The sequence below is a fragment of the Larus michahellis genome, chromosome 3 (genome assembly GCF_964199755.1).
Source record: "Larus michahellis chromosome 3, bLarMic1.1, whole genome shotgun sequence".
NCBI classification, from domain to species: domain Eukaryota; kingdom Metazoa; phylum Chordata; class Aves; order Charadriiformes; family Laridae; genus Larus; species Larus michahellis.
The window spans coordinates 49,708,366-49,728,265 of NC_133898.1; the positions used below are offsets into that span (position 1 = coordinate 49,708,366).

General features: G+C 39.9%; 1 protein-coding gene across 1 annotated transcript in view; it reads left to right on the top strand.

Moving 5' to 3' along the window:
* Positions 1–1,209: 1,209 nt before the first annotated feature.
* TARBP1 (tRNA guanosine 2 -O-methyltransferase TARBP1) overlaps positions 1,210–19,900 on the top strand; it is a 38,080-nt gene continuing 19,389 nt past the window's right edge. The window contains exons 1-14 of the mRNA XM_074580101.1: positions 1,210–2,175; positions 2,285–2,382; positions 3,293–3,362; positions 4,238–4,386; positions 5,511–5,563; positions 7,332–7,429; positions 8,643–8,778; positions 9,816–9,912; positions 10,773–10,862; positions 11,106–11,244; positions 12,947–13,043; positions 13,339–13,514; positions 16,684–16,781; positions 18,834–18,995. Coding sequence (XP_074436202.1) covers positions 1,317–2,175; positions 2,285–2,382; positions 3,293–3,362; positions 4,238–4,386; positions 5,511–5,563; positions 7,332–7,429; positions 8,643–8,778; positions 9,816–9,912; positions 10,773–10,862; positions 11,106–11,244; positions 12,947–13,043; positions 13,339–13,514; positions 16,684–16,781; positions 18,834–18,995 — 2,322 coding nt within the window. The 5' untranslated portion in view covers positions 1,210–1,316. The remainder of the gene's footprint in view (positions 2,176–2,284; positions 2,383–3,292; positions 3,363–4,237; positions 4,387–5,510; positions 5,564–7,331; positions 7,430–8,642; positions 8,779–9,815; positions 9,913–10,772; positions 10,863–11,105; positions 11,245–12,946; positions 13,044–13,338; positions 13,515–16,683; positions 16,782–18,833; positions 18,996–19,900) is intronic.

The following is a 19,900-nucleotide window of genomic DNA, read 5'->3' on the forward strand; positions in this document are numbered from 1 at the left end:
CCATCCAGCCAGTGCTTGATCCAGGAGATCGTATGCTCATCCAGGCCATGAGCCGCCAGTTTTTCCACGAGAATTCTATGTCTAGGTAGACAATATCCACAGCCTTTCCCTCGTCCAATAATTGGGTCATCTTGTCATAGAACGAGATCAGGTTCGTCAGGCAGGACCTGCCTTTCATAAACCCATGCTGACTAGGCCTGGTTGTTCATTATGTGACTTGTAATGGCACTCAAGATGATCTGCTCCATGACCTTCCCTGCTACCGAGGTCAGACTGACAGGCCTATAGTTTCCCGGATCCTCCTTTCTGCCTTTCTTGTAGATGGGAGCTACATTTGCTACCCTCCAGTCCATTGGGACCTCCCCAGTTAGCCATGACTTCATGATTTCCTAGCCATGATTTCCTACAACCATGTCTTTTAGGAGAGTGGTTTGCCACCATTTTTGATATGCTGATCTCTAAATCTCTTTTCAAGGGAACTGTAATGTTGTATAGTGAATTTACACCTACTGTAAATCAGGTTGCCTAAGTTATACACTTTGGCTGCACTAGTAAATTAAACTGCATGGGAGTCCTTTTCTGTGATCACAAGGAACAGTTCCAGTGTCCAGGACCCTTGTACCAAGCCAACAGCCCAGATCCAGCATCCAGGAACCACTCCGGTCTCTTCCTGATGTGGGTGCAGGGCATGCAGGCTGACCTACGGGTGCTGCGATGGCCGCGCAGGCTGGTTTCAACAATTTATATTGGCATAAATGACAACACCAAGCCTGACTGATGACAAAATGGAGCATTTTGTGTATTACTGCTGCTTGATCTCATGTGGCGATGTGCGTGAAGCATAAAAGGAGTTTCTAAGAGACACGCTGAGGGAAGTTCACCCCCTCAAACATCGCGCTGCCACCCGAGATGTCTCTGTCAGGCCTTCCAGCGCTCAGCCCTGAGAACGCACCAGGGCATCGAGTTTTGCTTAGCAGCTGAGACAACTGGAAACCCGGGGACACACACACACACACGTGGCTGTGTGGGCCTGCGGGGGGACAGGGCACCACACAGCCCAAGAGTTTTCCGGGCGCCCCCTCCCCAGCCCCCGCACGGCAGCCAAGCACCTCCCCCGACTTCCCGGGCCGACTCGCGTCCCTCAGCGGGCTGCCAGGTCCCTCGTCAGTCGCCCGCCTCGCCACCCGCCGCCCCTCAGGCCCCCAGGCGCCGCCGCCGGGCCACGCACCGTCCGGCGGGCCCCGCCCGCCCCCGCCTGCGCAGGCGCGGCGCTCCCCCTCCGCGCCGCTCCGCTCCGCGCCGCTCCCCCCCGCAGGATGGAGGTGGTGCTGGCCGACGCGCTGCTGGCCGGCGGCGGGGACCCCTGCGCACTGCTGCGGGCCCTCAGCGCGCCGCTCTGCGTCGAGCGGGCGGAGGCGCTGCGCCTCCTGCTCCAGCGCCTGGCGGCCGCGCCGCCGCCACCGCCGGGCGAGGCCGAGGCGCTGCGGCGGGTCGCCTGGGAGGTGGCGCTGGAGCGGTGCCGGCCGCTGCTGCGCGGCGGGGAGGCGGCGGCGGCGGGAGGGGGTTGCGGGGAGCGGCTGCGGCTGGGGCGGGCGGCGCTGGGGGCCCTGAGGCACTGCGTGGAGCTGTGCGGGCCGCCGCTGGCGGCGCGGCTGGCCCGCGACGCGCTGGCGGAGCTGTCGGCGGGCGGCGGGGCGGGCGCGGAGGCGGCGGTGGAGGCGCTGGTGGCGGCGGCGCCGCGGCTGGAGGAGCCGGCGCTGGTGGCGGGCTGCGTGGCGGCGGCGCTGGCGCTGGTGCGGGAGGAGGGCGAGGGGGAAGGGGAGGAGGCGGCGGCTGCGCTGGTGGCCGGGCGGCTGTTGCCGGCGCTGGGTGGTAACGGGGCGGCCTTGCGGGGCGTCTGGGAGGGGCTGCTGGGCGGCGGCGGGGCGCCGCGGGTCGGGCGGGCGCTGCTGGCCCTCAGCGCTATGGCCGACGCGCTGCTGCCGCGGGGCCCTCCGGGACCAGGGTCGGTGCTGGACGCCCGGCTGTGCCCGCGGTTCTGGCGGCTGGTGCAGGAGGGCCTGACCGAGCGGGACGGGCTGTGCCGCAGGAGGGCCCGCTACCTGCTGAAGCGAGCCCTGGACCTCAGCGGCGGCCAGGGCGGCAAGCTGCGCTGCCCCACGGACGGCGGAGACGGTACGGCGGGGGCCGGGGAAGGCAGTGGGGCCCGGGGGGTGATGGCGGGGCCGGGGGGCGGGCGTCTGGACGGTTTGGCTGAAGGAGAAACTCGTTCTTTTTTTGTCAGAACCGAGCCTGTTTTGGTGGTCCGCTGAGAAGAGTGACACACTCCAGCAGTTTTGGGAAAGTTACATTTTGATAATGGAAACTCTGGAGGGAAACCAGGTAGGGGCACCCTAAAATCTGCACTTGTCAAAGCCATCTGTGATGCCTTGCTTCTGGCGCGTGCACTGGGGGTATTTTTATTGGGTAGAAATATTTCCAGCTTTGGTGATTGAGGGTATCTGAGTAAGCATTAACAGTAATGTTTTTATTTCTGACTTTAAATACTTAAAACACAGCACGTTGGATTTACTCATTTGGAATAAATACAAAGCTCTTCTCTCTCTTTGAAATAATCCTGGTTAAAGCAGTGGGTTGAACTCATAAAGAAAAACCTGGGTTGCAGCTTGTTGCAAGACCATGGGTAACCTGTTTCTTAGGGAAGATTGCAACTTAATAACCTCTTTCAGCAGCGGGGCGGGGAGGGGGACACACGACACACTGCATCTGTGTCCTAAACCACTTGGGGCCTTGGGTGAAAATTACCGAGTTTGACTCGGTGTTCGGTGTACTTGGCAAAAAGATTCCAGTTGAGCCGAGGCTTGTGTAATTGTACAGTATTGTGGCGTTGATTATTAGTCTTGAGTGCCTCTTTGTAGTTATTTTACTTGTACATAATTGTTCTGTAACTGAGAGAAAGAGTATTTACCAGAATGTTTAACTTTAGAGATTTGTGCTGCTTTATTATTATTATTAATTTGATGAATAGAATGGTTAGTTGTTAGGAAGTAGTATTTTTATGATACACTAGCATGGAAGTATCAGTTTTTCTTCAGTGCTAAACTGTGATTGAGTGTTGCATACCATGTGCTGGGATCAGTCGCACAGGCACTGCAGGTTTGTTTAAGTGCAGTTATATTGTCAGTTACTATATTAGTACTATTGAGAGTAAATTCCAGCCCATGAGTAAGTGCCAGTTCCTAGGTTTGAGATATAAGCTGACTACTTACATTACATCTGATTTGCGTTTCAGATCCATGTCATAAAGCCAGTATTACCAAAGCTAAACAGTCTATTTGAGCATGCTATATCAGGGGAAAAAGGTAAGACATAACTTTTTCTGAAACGTCTCCTAAATATTAGGCAGTTAAGTAATTATTTTTTTCTTTTTCTTTTGCTGTTTTAGTAGCAGCTTTTTGTTAAGTTTTGTTTCTCAAAATAGCTGTTTTCTGGGTGGCTTTTCCAGTTTTTGTGGGTCTGCTATATGCATAGGTTGCTTGCTAAACATGCACAAGCAGTGCCGCTATCCTCTGAGAAGAAGAAATTCCAGCATATGCTTATTGCTTGCTATGATATGTTGGAATATTTTTTTCTGTCAGCAAACCTAACTAAATGGCCCTTTTTCACTGTATTTTGCTTTACTTAAGCTAATGTGAAAATAAAACAAAGCCAGAGATAGTTGGGGTGATTTATATGAGCCAAGTTACCTGCACAACTCCCTCACTGGAAGTGGGGAGAGAGTGGCAAGTGCTGAGGCAGCGTGGCAAAGGATGTAATGTCATCTTTTGTAGGGCAAAACAGAACACGTCTAATTAGGTAGTGCAAGATGTTAGAAGTTAAAGTTCAGAGATCTGTAAAGTGGGAAGACTGTTAATGTGGACGTGTTGCAGGTGAATACAATGTTGAGATGAGGAGAGCTGCAGGAAAGAGGACGTGGGTTTCGCATTTTTTTTAGTCATTTTAATTTATAACTACTGAAATTTACAGGGTAAGTTTTTGAAAGCCATGTTAATAAATATTATTTTGTGTTGGAGATTTAGCAGGGTACTCTTATAAACCTAATAGCTATAATCATATTTTTGAAATATCCTGTGAATTGACTGTGGTGTTGTCCAGAAGGTCAGTATGTTATATGTTAGTACACTAACATGTCGCTGTCAATTCTGTCTCAGTTTAGAATAATTTGCTTTTGTAACAGGTTGTTGGTTGTTTCACCCGTCATGGCACATGTGCATCTATAAACGAATGTTTGAGAGTGAGAATAAAACACTGACAAAGGAAGGCATTCTTCATTTTCTGGAGCTTTATGAAACAAAGCATCTTCCAAATTCACTTGGTTTTTCAGAGGTAAGGGTGTTACTGTTACTTGCCAGAACAAACAAATGTTCTAGTTTGTAATATATTTTAACACTAATTGCCTCAGTAGTATTGGAATTGGACGCATTCTGTAAAAATAACATCTTTCTTAGCTGTGCAAGTGATGGCAATGTTTGTAACTGGCGTCAAATATATAATTACTTGAAAAGTGGTCTGGCTAGAGGGAATGCATTTTTGAGTGCAGTCATTCATTGCTATATTTCAAATTAATGCTCTCTAATTAAAGTTGGCTCCCAATTTGTTGATATTTGTTAGCAGAAGTGAAACTCTTAGGGGGATAATTGATGCTTCAGATTTTCAGAGCACCGGAACCTTTGCAAAATTATTAACTAATATTAATTGATTGAATGTGTCTTGGCTAAACCTGGTCAACAGACTTCAAGTCTATGCGTAGTGATTCCTCAGGGATGGATTTTGAAGATCTATTGTTAGATAATCCTGTGAGGAGGTGAATGTCTCTGTAGTACAATCCATGTATTACTGTATCCCATTAAAAAGCACACTTTAAAATATTCCATAGGTAGTAAGAAATAGTGTAAGTTTAAAGTTCTTAATTTTTATTGTTTTATTAGTATTATTTATAGGCTGACTCCCCAACCAGCCTATGCCTTAGTAAGGAGTGATCTATATTATACTGTTATTTCTTCCTTCTCTCCTTCATAGAAGGAGCATAGCCCTCAGAGGTTAACATTTCTGATTTATCCAAATGAAGTCAGCCTCTTGATGACTAACTTGAAATCCAGTCAATCTTAAAACGCACGCTAAATCTTTCTATGTGTGTTGGCCCTTCGTCTTTCCTTTATTTAATGTTTAAATGTATTTTCTCCATCCGTTTCTCAAAAAAGATTTCTTATTTGCCTGCTCCTTTCACAATGCTCTGAGAAATGTACCTAGTGAAAAAACTGCTCTGCTTTTTTATTCTCCTGCTCTTTAGTTTCCTCCTCTTTTTGCTCCTGTTAGTTACTACTAGCAAGAGTGTTCTCTAATTTCTGACTCTGTCTTTTTAAAGTCTGGTGAAATAAGTCCAGTTAGGCTCTATGTAACAGTGCCTTGCAAGTGTACATTTAGCCATTGTTATTGTTTCCTTTTATCAGTTTGTTATTGGACCATTAATGGATGCCCTCGCAGAAAGTTCCCTCTATAGCAGGTAAGCCACTGATTTTTTTTTTTTTTTTAAGTAAATGCATCAATTATTGGAAATGTATTCTACTAATACTGGTTTGAGTATGTAGGTAAGGTCTTGGATAAAGGAAAACGTTTTAATAAGCAAATGGTGTTGCTAAACTCCCTGACAGGTACAGAGCTTTTCAGGAAAGGTGGGTGGCTGTGAGTAAGATGAAGTGGGCTCAATTTTATCCTAGTAGTAGCAACGTCGGGATGCCTCAAGGTCCTAATTTACTCCTGGTGTATTAATTTGGAAATTAAGTGAGATATGATAAATACATAACTTAAGATGATAAAAAAATACTTTGCTGTTTTAGAAAGAAAGGGCTGCTCTAATTGTTGCCAATTCATGACTGATAAAGTGTTTTTTCAACGGTGCCTGGTTATCTTATGAGAAATTAATCCTTTTTCACAGGAGACTATTTGAGGTCGACGGATGACAGTGGCCTCCCTTGGTGTAAATACATAAGGAAAGGACAAAAGTTTGAGGCACTGCAAGTTGCTACACATTCAGTGTACTGATGGCATTTAGTCCTTTGTGTTAGTTGCGTGGAGAGTACTGAGATGAATGCACTTTGTGCACTCAGTGTTACGCCAGATGCAATGGCTTGGGCGATTCCGCTAGCACTCTGAAACTCGGTTCAGAACTGCGTTGGAGGAGCCTTGACTAGCTGACCTGGAGAGGCAGCTAGCAAAGTTGACACTGCCTATTTGTGCACTTTTTTGGGCAGGAAAAAATGTGACTGTTGCTTATGAAACTGGTGATCAATTTGGATTAGTATAGTAAAAATAGGTTGTTTCATCTGAACCTGATGGGACAAATTTGACCTCTGTGGGCTCTGGGAGCAGTTAGGTGTTTCTTACCTCAGTCAGCTGGCTGCAGTATGCTTTCCGTGGGCGTACACTGATGGGAAGTCAGAAGCTGAAGCAAGTGCTGAGTGTTTCAGTGTGTTTGGTTAGAGTTGTGTTGGACCGATGTTTCATAATCTTCTCTCTTAGCTTCAATATTTTCAGTGAAGGTGTTGGGATATGTAGAGGAGGGTGTGTGTTTGAGTGTACCAAGAATGTACAGAGTTGTTATGGTTAATGTCAGGCTGTAAAATCTCATGACTGTCTGATGCTAATCCTTGATAGCCGGATCCTGAGACTTCTGACAGGACACAGGTTGTCTCTCTTGGTTTCATGGAGCAATGCCTGTGTCTTTACTTAACCTTCTGTGCTGATCAGTGGTTTTGTTTATACTGACTTTATAGTCTTGCTCCCTAGCACACTTGTGTAGGTAATTTGTCTTCGCTTTTTTCCGGATCAGACTGGTGACAATCATGCTGCGCACGACAGATCTTGTCCCACGGCCCTTGGCAACCCACTCCTGGAGGCCCATGTCATGCTGTGGGTGCGGGCACAGAGTTGAACTGACAGTGCCGTTTCTTACTGTGGGCTCAATGTAAGGTGCTCTCAGGCCTGAGTAACTGGACTTGAGGCTGCTGTTGAATGCCAGAGTGCATTGCCACCATGACCTTGTAGGTGGCCAGGAAGAGTCACGCGTTGTGATGGTCCCCATCCTCTGTGTGTTTGCTGGGTGCTGTGGGAATACTGGGATAAGCGGGTGCAAGCTGATGCGCACCATCTCTGTGGCCTGTTGCAGCAGTCTCTGCAGTGAATTAACCACTGAACTGCACTTTGTTTAAGGGCAATCCTACTTGTAGCTGTTAACATACCTGTTGTGTATTTGATGTTTTAAAACGCAACAGGACACCAGGTCAGTTGATGGGAGCCTGTCCTCCTTTGGGAATGAGGCTACAGAAGTTTTTGGCTACTTATCTCATCCTTCTTCCAGAGGAAGAAAAAGGTATGTTTCAATTTCACCGTTCTTTTTTTAAATAAAGAAACCAAATAAAAACTATGGACCCATTTTCCAAATCTCATGTAAACATTTACCACTGTTTTTCTACGTTACTTGAGAGAAAATAGAAGTAGTTCTCCTTGTGGCAGGAGAGTTTCCAGAGAAGAGAGAGAGGTCTTCAGAGGCTTTGAGGGATGCTGCAGTATTAAGGTACAAAAATATTTCAGGGGCAAACTGAAGCAGACTTACTTTTTTTATTAAAAAAACCAAACTAACTCCTGAGTTCTGAAGATGAACAGTGTTTGCAGATTCTTTTTTCTTTATTTGTCAGTGTAGATAATACTGTGCTGAGCAAAATCTTTAGAACTATGATTTTTTTTCTTTGTTTTATGGGCTTTATATATTTTTTTCAACCTATGTGCCAGACTTTTTTAGTCACAACCTGTGTAGTTAGGCATTCAAAAGAGCCAGTTCTAGTCTGAAGCTGAGTAAGGCTTCTTTTATTGTGAGGTTGGATGGAGGAAGATTTCTGAGATTGTTCCAAATTTTGGTGTTAGTGTAGGCTGAAAAGAAGCAGCAACCTTTGATGGAACAGAATTTAATATCTGTTCTAATTGGATTAAATAAGGATAGAGCCAGCTCTGTTTCAGTATCCTGTATCTACATACACATATTCTGTTAGGAAACACCTTCTGTGTTTGTAATGCCATAGATGCCCTATGCTCTGTCCCATCCCAAGGTGTATATTTTATCACAAAACGGAGAGTCTGTTATTAGCAACCCTGAGACTGGGTGACCTGGTTCTGCGGATTGTAGCTGTGATGTCTTGTTGAGGCTTGCTTTCGCCATGCCAGCATCTGTTAAACTGGTTGAATCGCCAGGTACTTTGGTCTGCCATCACACGGACTGAGTAGCAGCTTAAAAAAAGGCATTGCCTAGTACTTGAAACAATAGGATTTAAAATTCCATTACTGAGCACGGTGATAAGCGCAGATCACCAAAGCAAAAATTTGGTTTATTTCTTACCATATTGCCTTACTGACAGACTTCTTTGCAACATATTTTTTTCATTGAAATAATTAGAAAATTATCCTGTTGTCTTTCATTTAATTTTCAGAAATTATCATAACACTCTTCTGCTGGGGTCCGTGTCATTTAATTGCATTGGAGAACAAGAAATCACTCTGTATTGTTTGTTTTGTTTACTTTTTTTCTTAAGGTAGTTTCCTGTTAAAATTTATTCAGAAGATGACAAGTAGGCATTGGTGTGCTGTTCCCATTTTGTTTCTTTCTATGGCTCTGGCATATATCCCTGCATGTAAAGTACTGGGCGCTGAAGGACTTCATGCTTTAAGGTAAAATGCACACTGCGTTGTATTCTTGCAGACTTCTTGTAAAGAAACGTGTTGAACATCTGGAGAGCCAGGATTTAATTGATGTTTGTTGCTTCTGGGAGGATGTGATGGCTGTGCATGGGAATGGAAGGTTCTGTCTCCTTTATGTCCAATTCACAGAGGAAAGCAATTCAAGAACCAATGTATTTATATCTGTGTGACTTAAAAAATGAGTGCTTTTCCTTTCAGTCCTTTGTCATCGCTTCTTCGCTTCTTTTTTGGCATGATTTTTTCCCTGGTCTTCCAATACTTCCTAACTGATACATATCAAACTTCCTTTTCTTTTAATTACATTAAAACCTTGTTTAATGGCAGTCGAAGCTGTATCAGGCGACAACCCACGAAGTTGAAAACTGAGAGACTTGTAAATAAAAGGCTAGGTAAAAGTTCTTGGCATGCGTATTGTCATTAATCACACTGATGTTTAAGTGTCTGCGTTCACTTCCTGGAGACACTAAAAATCAGTAATTATTTCAGTGTAATAAAACTTGAGCTTTGAAATAAAATCTTAGCAGTGGTGGAAGGCATATTGGATAAAAGTAGTTTGCCAAAAAAAAGTCAGACACACCTCTTCTGATAAAAGATCATTGAAGGTTTCTTTCAGTGTTGTGCTGGAGTGAGAATTCAATGGCATGTTTTATGTCTATATTTATTACAGATAGAAATGCAAATATTAAATGATCAGTTTGAACTGATGTTATCGTGGGGATTGTTCTTTAGTTTTGGTTATGTTGCGCCACTGCCCCCTCGCCCTTTTTACCTTGTCAAGTATATGCTTATCCAAGTTTTAATGTCAGTTTTTGAAAATACATGTAGCGGTAGTCTTGGTTCCAGATGGTATGCTCTCTGATCAGGCAGTGATTGTGTTATGCTTAGTAGAATGTGTTTGTTAAATACAATCTAATATTTTGAAGAAAATTCATAATTAGCAAATACATAAAAGTGTTCAAACTTCCTAAGCGTGTGTTTCCTATAGTGCATGTTTTTCCTCTTTCCAGAGATGTCCTCCAGTGTACTATGATTACACATCAGATTTTGTTGCGCGGAGCTGCTCAGTGCTATCTTCTTCAAACAGCTATGCATTTGACAGATGTGGTGAGTTTATTTATTTGTTGTTTTTTTTTCCCTCCTGGTGTAAAAGAAATACACTAACACTATAACAGGGTAAACAGGACTCAAAAGACTGCTAAATACAACATGGAACAACTGATTTTGCTGGATTTCCAATTTTTTTAGTGACTACTTAAAAAAAAATAATTGTGCTATGTAAGTATGGGTATGCGTCTGTTAACTTTGGTTTTCATGAGATGTATTTTTTTCATTACCGTTTATTAGTTGATATTTTTTTATAGAGTTTTGATGCAGTAGTTATGGAATAGTATCCTATTATGATATCCATTGGATAAACTCGTGTTTTAACAGATAGAAACTAAATGAACTTTTCTGAAATACCTAAGAGAATAAAAGTGTTCATAATACCAGAATGCTAAGAGTACCATTAATGTTGAAATAGCAAGTCCTTAATTATTCAGTAGTCAAAGTATTCATGTTTTGGTTGTCTTACAACGTGCTTGCTTTCTGTGTCTTCCATGTTGTGTGTTATGGCTATAAACCTGTCTGAGCAGAACTTCCTTTTGGAAATAGATACAGTACTTATTGGTAACTCTTACTCATTTATGTACATTCATTTAAAAGGTATCAGCAGTGAGTAGCACTATTCTTCTAGTCATTCATTAGCTTTCAGTTAGATTTTAATACTTGGGGAAAATTTAAATTGTGTTCCTTTGTAAAGATAGGTTGGTCTAAAAGACACAAAAGCGTGTCATGGAAAGGAAAACGTTGATTTCTTTTTCTGAAACTTTTGCCAGATGACAGCAAACTTCTTGAGTCATTTTTTAGATGTTATCTGTTATATATTATGTTGGCAACTATTGTATCTTGATTAATTTCTTCAGGAAAAAGTGTCCCTCGCAGAATTTTCAAGCTTTCTTCTGTCCCTTAGACCAGAGGAGTCCCTGAGGAGGGATACTATGTTATGGATGGAGGTGAGAACTGGAGCTGATTTTATGTTCATTAAACGTTTTTTAATACCTACCTTACTCTCTGGAAGAACCTTTTTTGATGTTAGAGGGGGATAGTCTGCCAAGCCTCATGGTAGATGAGTTAATGCCCCTCACGGTGTGGGTTTGTTGATGTTACAGCTTGTATTTAACAGTACTGTTATATTGGTAATGTCAGTACAGAGCTGGTAAGTATGGTTAAATAGTAACATACTGGTTTTAATTTAGCTTTGCAGTTGGTTTAAAGAGAATGACGGATGCTTCAGAAAGTCTATAATCTCTGATTTTGAACATCAAGAAACGTCATCATTATGTCAATATGTACGCAGGCTTGTGGCAGGGTACCTTAAGACACCAGCATCTGAAAGTAAGTTCAGTGTTCATGAATGTAAAAATATCTTGAAGATAATTTAAACAAAAAAAATTACAAAAATCCTTTGGATTTTTGAAGAGCTGTTTATTTATATTGTACTTACTGAAATTCTACTTAATTTGTGGTGTTCGTGATTCTATCTAAAGTTTGAACTTTATTTTCTAATTCCAATTTTCCTGCATAAAATACAGTCCTGCAGTATTAATTTAAAGTTAAACCTTAATATTCAGTTTTAATGCTGCACTGATGCCTGTCCATTAGATTTCTTTTGTTACTTTTTTGGTGGTGTGTGAAAATGATGGAGTATGGGGGCAGAGGAGAGCACAAGGGCATGTGAATAGTTGCAGGTTCTGTAGTGTTTCTCAGCACAGCTTTGCAAAATGACCGAGTATATTTATGGGGAGAGATGCCGTATAGTAACACAGCTTGGCAGCTCGTTACGCCCTTCCTGCGTAGTGATGTTCTTTTGATCTTGGACTGCTTGGAGCAGATGAGCTGCCACCCATTATAACCAAGGAAGGTTCTTTGTATGCTGTATAAATATGCAGGGACTTCTTTCTTCGCTGTCACGTTTTAAATTATTATAACTTCAGTTTAGAATTTTCTTTCAGATACCTTGAAAGGAATGGCAGATTGACTTTCTGAATACTTTAACTTTTGTGTGGTAGTCAGTTGCTCCAATCGTATCCATTTTTTAATAGTTTTATAATGAAAAAAGTCAAAATTGAAAACTTTTTTAGTATTATGACTGTGGGAGATACAGAAACTAGGGCAGAATTTGCTTATGATAAAAAGGTTCCGAAGCTTCCTGTAGCCTGGGAAACTTCGCTTGATTGTCTTATGTCTAGAAAAGTTGCAAGCAAATTTTGTCTATAAAGGTAAATGCTGTGCTAAAACTTTTAGCAGATCATCTCTGCTTCCAGAAATGTCTAGTCCTTGGTCTTTATTACCTGTAATTTCATTGGAGACATCTGTGTTTTACTTCTAAAAAGTTTGCAATTTCCTGGTTCCTGAATCTTAGTTTATAAGCAGTTCTGTGGAGGGGAAAAAAAAAAAAATCAACCATGTCCAGCTGCTTGAACCATACTCCAAAGTGCGTTTTGCTTTCTGAATTCACAAAGCCAAAAACATACCGGTCAAGAAAACCTAAACCCAGCTTATGCACTACTACTTAAGAAACAATTTAAGTGTGATGATGTAGTCTTCTGTAAGGCATTGATGAAAAGAGAAACTTTATTTAGTTTTTTTTAATTTCCTTTTGACACAATAGTTTTAATTCGTGTAACTTTCAGGTGATCAAAATCACAGCTGGTGTTTCTGACAAAGCATAATGGAATTATATTCTTGGTTAACTTCATTTGAATATGCTGATGTATTTTTAAAAGCAATAGAAAAGTCTGTTGGGAGCTACTACATAATATATGCTAGTACATAGTATAACACATTGCCTAAAATTGATTTAAGCATCGCGGCCAATGAGATTAGCCTCTTTGAGGCGTAAAGGAAAAGCAGTTGTGTTTGAGTTTAGTTTATATCTAGATAAAAGAATGCAAAAAATTAGTAGTAATGTTCTTGTTAGCATTAACTGTTGTTATATTAGTAATTTATTTTAATAAGTTGTAAACAAAAAAGTTTTAAAAATTAACATGAAGGTATTTTTTAAATACTGTGGAAACCTTAAAATATCTTTAATCAGGAGAAAATTGCTTTATGCCTGACTGGTTTGAAGCTAAGCTTGTCGCAACAATGATTCTGTTGGCTGCAGACGTGGAACAGATGAGGAATAAATACAGGTAAGTATGAAATACCTTATTTTACATTTCTCTCTTTTTCAACCCCCTCACTCCTGAAGGATCCAGTAGAAGCCTGATCAAGTCAGGATGTTGTCCTCTTTTCTCTGTAGACTTTTGGTCAGCCTGATCATTCCTTAGACCTTGTCCAACTGTTGCTGCAAACAAACTGGGTAGCATTTCTAAAGATACTTAAGTGACTTGGAAACACATGTCCTATTTATTTCCATGAGTGACTTCAGCACTTAAGGCAGATACTCAGAAGAAGAATTTCTTTTTAATTTTTGTTTTTGTGTAGTGGAAAAAGCAACATAGAATGGATTGAACTAGAGGCTTTCTTGAACCCTCTTCTGGATGTCTTGATGAAACTTGGCAGTAATGCTTACATACCAACACTGAAAACAGATAAAAGCCTACAGCTTCTCTTGAAGTTATTGCAGACCCGTTCGTTAAAATGTTCCAATACGCAAGATGGTTAGTGATATCTTCAGTATACTGTGTCTTATATTAATTACAGTCTAACTAAAACTAAGGTACTTACTGTTTTAAGGCTATATTGTCAAATTAATACTAGTTGAGAAGTGGTAAATGTAAAACTTGACAATCTGGCATATCTGTTATGAAATTGAGCTGTGGGTCCAATCCTACAGGGGCTCTTCTGAAGGCGTCCCAAGGACTGGGAGTTGAGAACATGGAAGGCTTCTGAGAAAGCAGTTGTTATCCATTAGGGTTAGATTAGCAGTTAAAATTTGGGGAGTGTGACCATATTAAAGGTATTTATAGGCCTGTTCTTTGCCAATGTACAGATTCCATAAGTCATTTAGACACTTCTGAAAGAAGTTAGCGCAGAAACCCATCCTAACCTACTTAGTTGCCACAGGTTCAGCCAGAGCCTTCCCTGAGTGCATAGTTATTCTGCTAGATGTACTATTCTCTCAGTTGACGAGTAGGTAATTTCGTCTCAACTAACGCTGTTTAGACTGCAACAGACAGGATGCCTCTGACTATTTCGCAGTATTAGGCATGATTTCAGTAGGCATGCTTGACTGACTTGCTTTAGTTTCACCTTGTTTAGAAGCAAGGAGGTTAAGAGGTGCCCACTTAAACAGAAGTCTGCTGATCTGACTCTCCAGGAGTTTTGCCCCCCGCTTCCCCCCTGCCCCAAGATTGAGCACTTTTAACTTGTAGACCTTTCAGGAGAGTCTGAACAAAAGCTACGTCCTTTTGTTAGAACTTGGTCAATTTGTAACCAGAATAGACATTTTTTTTTTTTCCTGAGAGCAAATGAAAAATTGCAATATTATTTTCCTTAATTAGATGCTGAACTGGAACAAGAGGGATCTTGGCATTTGTTTTCTGCTTCTCCAGATTATTTGGGGATTTTTTTTTTCAGTGATTTTATAACATGGAATACAAGAGTAGCTTTGGAGCGGGGGCAACAGATCTAGGCTTTTCCATAAAAACAAATAAATTATTTCAGGTTCTGCATCCAGGTTTCATAAAGATGTCTAAACGCAGCCTTGAAGTAAATGCTTACCATCATTTTGAAAAGTGCTTTATGCATTCATCCGCTCCTTTTAGATTTTAGCTGTTTGACTGAAATATTGAGCACTGTTAAAGTTCATATCGTGGGGTGGTCTCTGACTGCTGGAGTGGATTCCTTCAGATGAAACTAAACTGGAGGATGTGCCCCAACATAGAATTCTATGATTCTGTGTGGCCCAACTGCCAGAGTGCATTCAGGCTACAGCACAGGGCTAGAACAAGCCTGAAGCAGGTCCCTGCGAAACACATGCGAGTCCATGTTAGGCTTTTAGTATCAGGAATTTAACTCTGTAAATAATTTCCTTGTGTGCCTTATTTCCTTATATGCTTGCTAATGTAGACGTAATTGATTGCTCCTGCTTTGGTAATTTTGATGCAAACCACGACACTGGGTCTTTCAAGAGGCATTCAGAATTGGACTTGTAATATTACGTCTTTTTGTATGAAGTTAAACAAGGATTGCTTTTCTTTTCTTGTGTTATTTTCTATGATGTTTTCATGCTGCTTCCTTCTGCACAGGAGAGCCGAGTCATAAATCTTGTTTATGCAGCTGTGAGTTGACTGTGTTGAGGGGTGGGAAGAGTAATGCTGTAAAACACAGAAGTTTTATTTACGTGTTGATTAAACAGGAGGTGAAAAGTCCTGTCTGTCAAATGGAAAATGGTAAAATGGGAGGGGAAAAAGAAAAGAATTTAAGCTTATAAAATAAAAATAATAAAAATTGGGAAGTGTTGCTGTCTGTACTGTCGTTAGACTTCACTATTTTAAACAGTAAGTTTCTTGGTAGTTTTTTTTATAGTGTTACAGAGACGCTGGTAGTGAATTGGATTTTATATCCAACATGTTTACCCGAAGAATTTCTGAATTTTAATAGCAGAAGATGTTTTAGTGATTTGAGATTTATGATGAAATGTGATAATAATCTGATATAGTTAAACGGTTTGTTATAAACAAATTAAGCATTAGAAATGCAGTCTAAATGGCTCTATTTATTAAAATTTTAATAGAGAATATTGAAAGTAAGTATAGTATGGATTTGGGACTTGTTGAAATAACTCCCCTTTATATTTTTACCTTTTAAAGGCTTTCGATTTCATAGCAATTTCACTATATGAAGTGTAACTCGGGATCAACTCCAGAGAAAAACAGCAGATATAACCTCTGGGTAGCTCTCCTAAATACTGAAACAAATGACTGATATGTTTAGAACAAGATGGTCATGCAGAGTATTTTAACTCCATTTTCATAGTGATAGGTTATTTCTTTGGCTTTCAGCTTAGCCCTTACCCTTGAAACACAGATTAAAGCGTGTCTGTGGTTAAATATGTTTTACCAGTGACCTGTCTCCCTTGTGTAAAAAAAAAAAAAAAAAAAAAAAAAAAAAAAAAAACAAACCAAAAAACCAACCAAACAAAAAAACCCCAAAACCAACAAACTTGTCTTTTTGTTTGTGAAATGCTATGCACATGTGGTATATTTTGTAGCCTAGCCTTTTCTTAGAGACATTATCACATTTCGTGTTACAATCTTGTGTGTTCATTTACAATGTTAAGCCAGGAAGCTACTTGACTGAAATCTTGTAAAATTACTCTATACTGAAAGCTGAATTATTTCTAAACAGCCAAAAAAATCCCACCAACAACCCAACCAAAAAAAAAAAAGTTTTCTCTTCAGTATGTGCTATAAATAGATAGCTGCATTTTTCTCACGTACAATTAATTACTGCATATGGAAACTTCTGTTCTTTGTTAAAGAGTAAGTTCATTAATAAGCTGTTGTGCAGAGGGCTCGGAATAGGACAAAAATGTGCATTAAAAGTTGGAAAATTATGCTTTGATCTTCTGGTTTTCTGTGGGTTTTGGTTCACTGGTTCATGATAAATTTCTGGAAAGAATGTCATCTGGTTTGGTTTTTTTCAGCTCTATGGTTTACACTGCTAAAGAGTACAGAGCTGTTTTAAGGTATTCCTAGGTATTTGAATACTTATTACTGTATAACTTTGACTCTGTAACTTAATTAAACCTGCATGATATAATAAATTTCTTAAGGAAATTGTATTCCTGTATGTTAACACACTTTTTTTTTTCTCTTCACACAGATGGGGTATTGTTTTTTATCTGGAAATCTCTAGTGACACCTGTGGAGAGTATTCTTGAATTTGTTCTCCGGCGGCTTACTACAAATGAGTTAAGCACTGTAAGTAATTACTGTGACACATACTTTGGTGTGGTTTTGCTTGTTAATTTGATTTACCAGTGTTCCTAATTTTCTTATCAAATCTTTAAACACTGAGAAAGTCAGTTTGCATAGAAGTGCTTCTGTTAACTTTTTTGAGTGCGGACAGTAAGAATACAGCAAAAAATAGTGTCTTGACGAGTAGTGTTTAGTGTCTGTGGTCTGTATTCCTTGTTTCTTCTAAAATCTGAAGAAATCATATAGTAAGAAATCATGAGTATCATATCATACTGTATCGTATCTACTAGTGCAGTTGTGGGCATAGGATGTTTGGAGGCTTTTGGTACTCAGCTTGGTTAACATCTTTATTGACTACCTTCCACTGTTTGCTCTTTGCTGTGGACAGTAAGTTTGTACTCCAGAGAAACCTGTGACTTTTGAATGGACTTGGTGGTAGAGGACTCTGACTTCTTTAAAAGTGCTCTGTTGAATGTATCGAAGAATTGCACAGCTTTTTAGAGAGAGGCAGAAGGTACATTTTTTCCTTCTCTAAAGAGCTTTCAAGTCATATGGAAATAGAAAGACACAAGACATGTAAAGCAAAACATTCACATATGTTTCCAGATGGAGAAAGAGGATTTGGAATGTAATGTTGATGAGAAAAATGATGTTATTTTTGGAAGAAAACAGATTTGAGAAAGAGGGATTGGTCGGAGGCTAATTCTCAAAACTCAAAAGTGTAATGAAATGCGAAGTAGGAACTTTGAAAGTGAGGTAAAAATGTATTAGGAGTTTCAAGAGAAGGATACGGAGTAAGAGAAAATTAAAAGTTCCAAGATCTTCACAGTTCTTTTAATTGTGACCTTCAGTTGTGTCACCTTTACTTTTATATCATAAAAGGCGGAAAACCAAAATAGAGATTTAAAGATAAGACATCAGTTTAAGGATTAGTTAATTTAGTAGACTATATTTGGATAGACTATTGGGAAGAAGGGAGAAGACCAGAAAGATTGGAGAGGAAGAGGCGACTGTAATGGGGAGATGGACAAAATGTAAAGTGGCATCTTTAGAATTATTTAGTGAAGAGTGAGTTTATGAAAGAAAACCAGTTTAGGCTTCATGGAGAAAGTTATATGGACAAGTGTGCAGAAATTATATTGAACAGAAGTCTAATTTGCTTCTCGTGTTTGTGAGAGTGAAAAAAGTCTGTAATTTGGAGGGGAAAGGAAAGCATGCCTTTCTGCAAGGTTGAAAACTTGGAGAGAAGCATGGGGCTCTAGGGTGCTTTCTCAGAAACAGTATGGGAAGTACAAGTTCAAGGGGAAATGCAAAGAAAGAAAAGAAATGTCATAGTGGACAGTCCTCAAAACATGAGTGTGGTGGAAGATGAATGTGAAAAGTGGTCCCGAGTCCAAGCAAAAGTTAAGATTTGAAGTGGAGGATGGCTTCTGAAGGTAAGTAAAAATTCAAAGGTGTATTTTCTCTCAAAACTAAAGAAGGAAAAGTTCTTTCTTGCTGCGGTTCCTTGAGTGCATGGCTTTATACGGGGGTGTTTTTTATGTTAGGTGGAGAAAAGTTGCAAATACAAGAGGGGAATAAAAAGCCATAAAACAAGCAAGAAACAGCCATGAGATAAAATGTAGTTGGGGAAGAAGTGCAAGGCACGCCGTTGAGTGTGAACAGGGTGCGATGCTGTGCTGTGATCTGGTAACCAGGTTGGCTTTGAACACCACTTCTGATGCTCAGGCTGGCTTCGGTATTTTTATGTGGCATTCCTTTGTGCCCAGGAACAGAAGTTTATACTTAACAATTAAAGGACCTGAAGATTTCTTTCAGAATTTCATACTGTCTCTTCTAAGGCATACTCCAGAGACCTAAAACTAAAAGAACCTGTAAGATGAAAAGATTTTGAAAAAAATAATAAAAAATCCCAACCCCCCAAATTAAATAAAAGGTTGTTCAACTGCAGTGAATCACTGCTGTTGTTTTCCTTCTGCTATAATTGTTACTATTAGTTTTCTTTCTTTTCAAGAAAGTTTCCTGTTCTTAATGCTTCAGTTTCCTCATTTTTAGGTTGGCGATCTGGATCGTTGTGATCTATACTTAGCCTTAATTCCAGAGATAGTGAATTTGTGCTTGCAAGTCAGCAGGAAGAAAGTACCATCTATCAAGAATTTCATTTTGTCCCTGGCAAATGCGTCTATTTGTAATCTTCAGGAGAGAAATTGTGAAGAGGTAATTTAACATTATTTACAACAGTGAATATTAATATAGAATAAACCAGTAAATATTAATTATTTTATTTGTAATGCTTATATAACATTTAGATTATATATAAATAATTATATAAACAATACTATAAATGCAACTTAATGTACAAATATTTATATTATACATATATTTTATTTTCTTTATTAATATAAATATATATAATGTATGATATCATAAAAATAATTAAAAGTTTGTGTGAATATGTATGTGTGTATATATATTCCCTATGTGTGTGTATATATTCCCTAACACACATGTGTCTTTAGTTGGCAGTGTCATGTTAAAGTAAAATGTATGTCGCTAAGATTTTTGGTACTTTTGTTTTCTTATATTATGTTTTTTATATAGTCTATATAGCTAAATAGTCTATTTAGCTTTATGAAGTCTATGTAGCTAAAGTAAAACTTTAGTTGTAAAAATGAGCTATGTATACTCAAAAGCTTCTTCCTCAAATATGAACCAAACTTACCAAGGACGTTACTGGTAAATGAAAATGCCTTTTGTATTAATGATCTGTTAAATTTCCAAGATGTAACATACAAAGACAAAGAAATTCCAGAACCCAGCATTGCTTTGGCTTTTTCATATAGTTATGTTCGTTGTCCTATAGTTGTGTGATTACACTGCTAGTATATCCAAGTTAGATGTATTTTCAAAAAGTAAAGAAACATTAATAACTTCTATAAAAAGAGGAGATTTAAATTAAGATTTGTTGGGCAATACGTTTGGTATTTTCTGGGTTGAATTATTGATCAAGAACAGTTAATAGCACATTAAAAAGACTGTATGTATTTCATTTGCTAGCTTTACTTTTCTAAGGAAACAGAGAGCAAGACTTAATTTATTTTTTTCCTTTGGTTATGTGTACT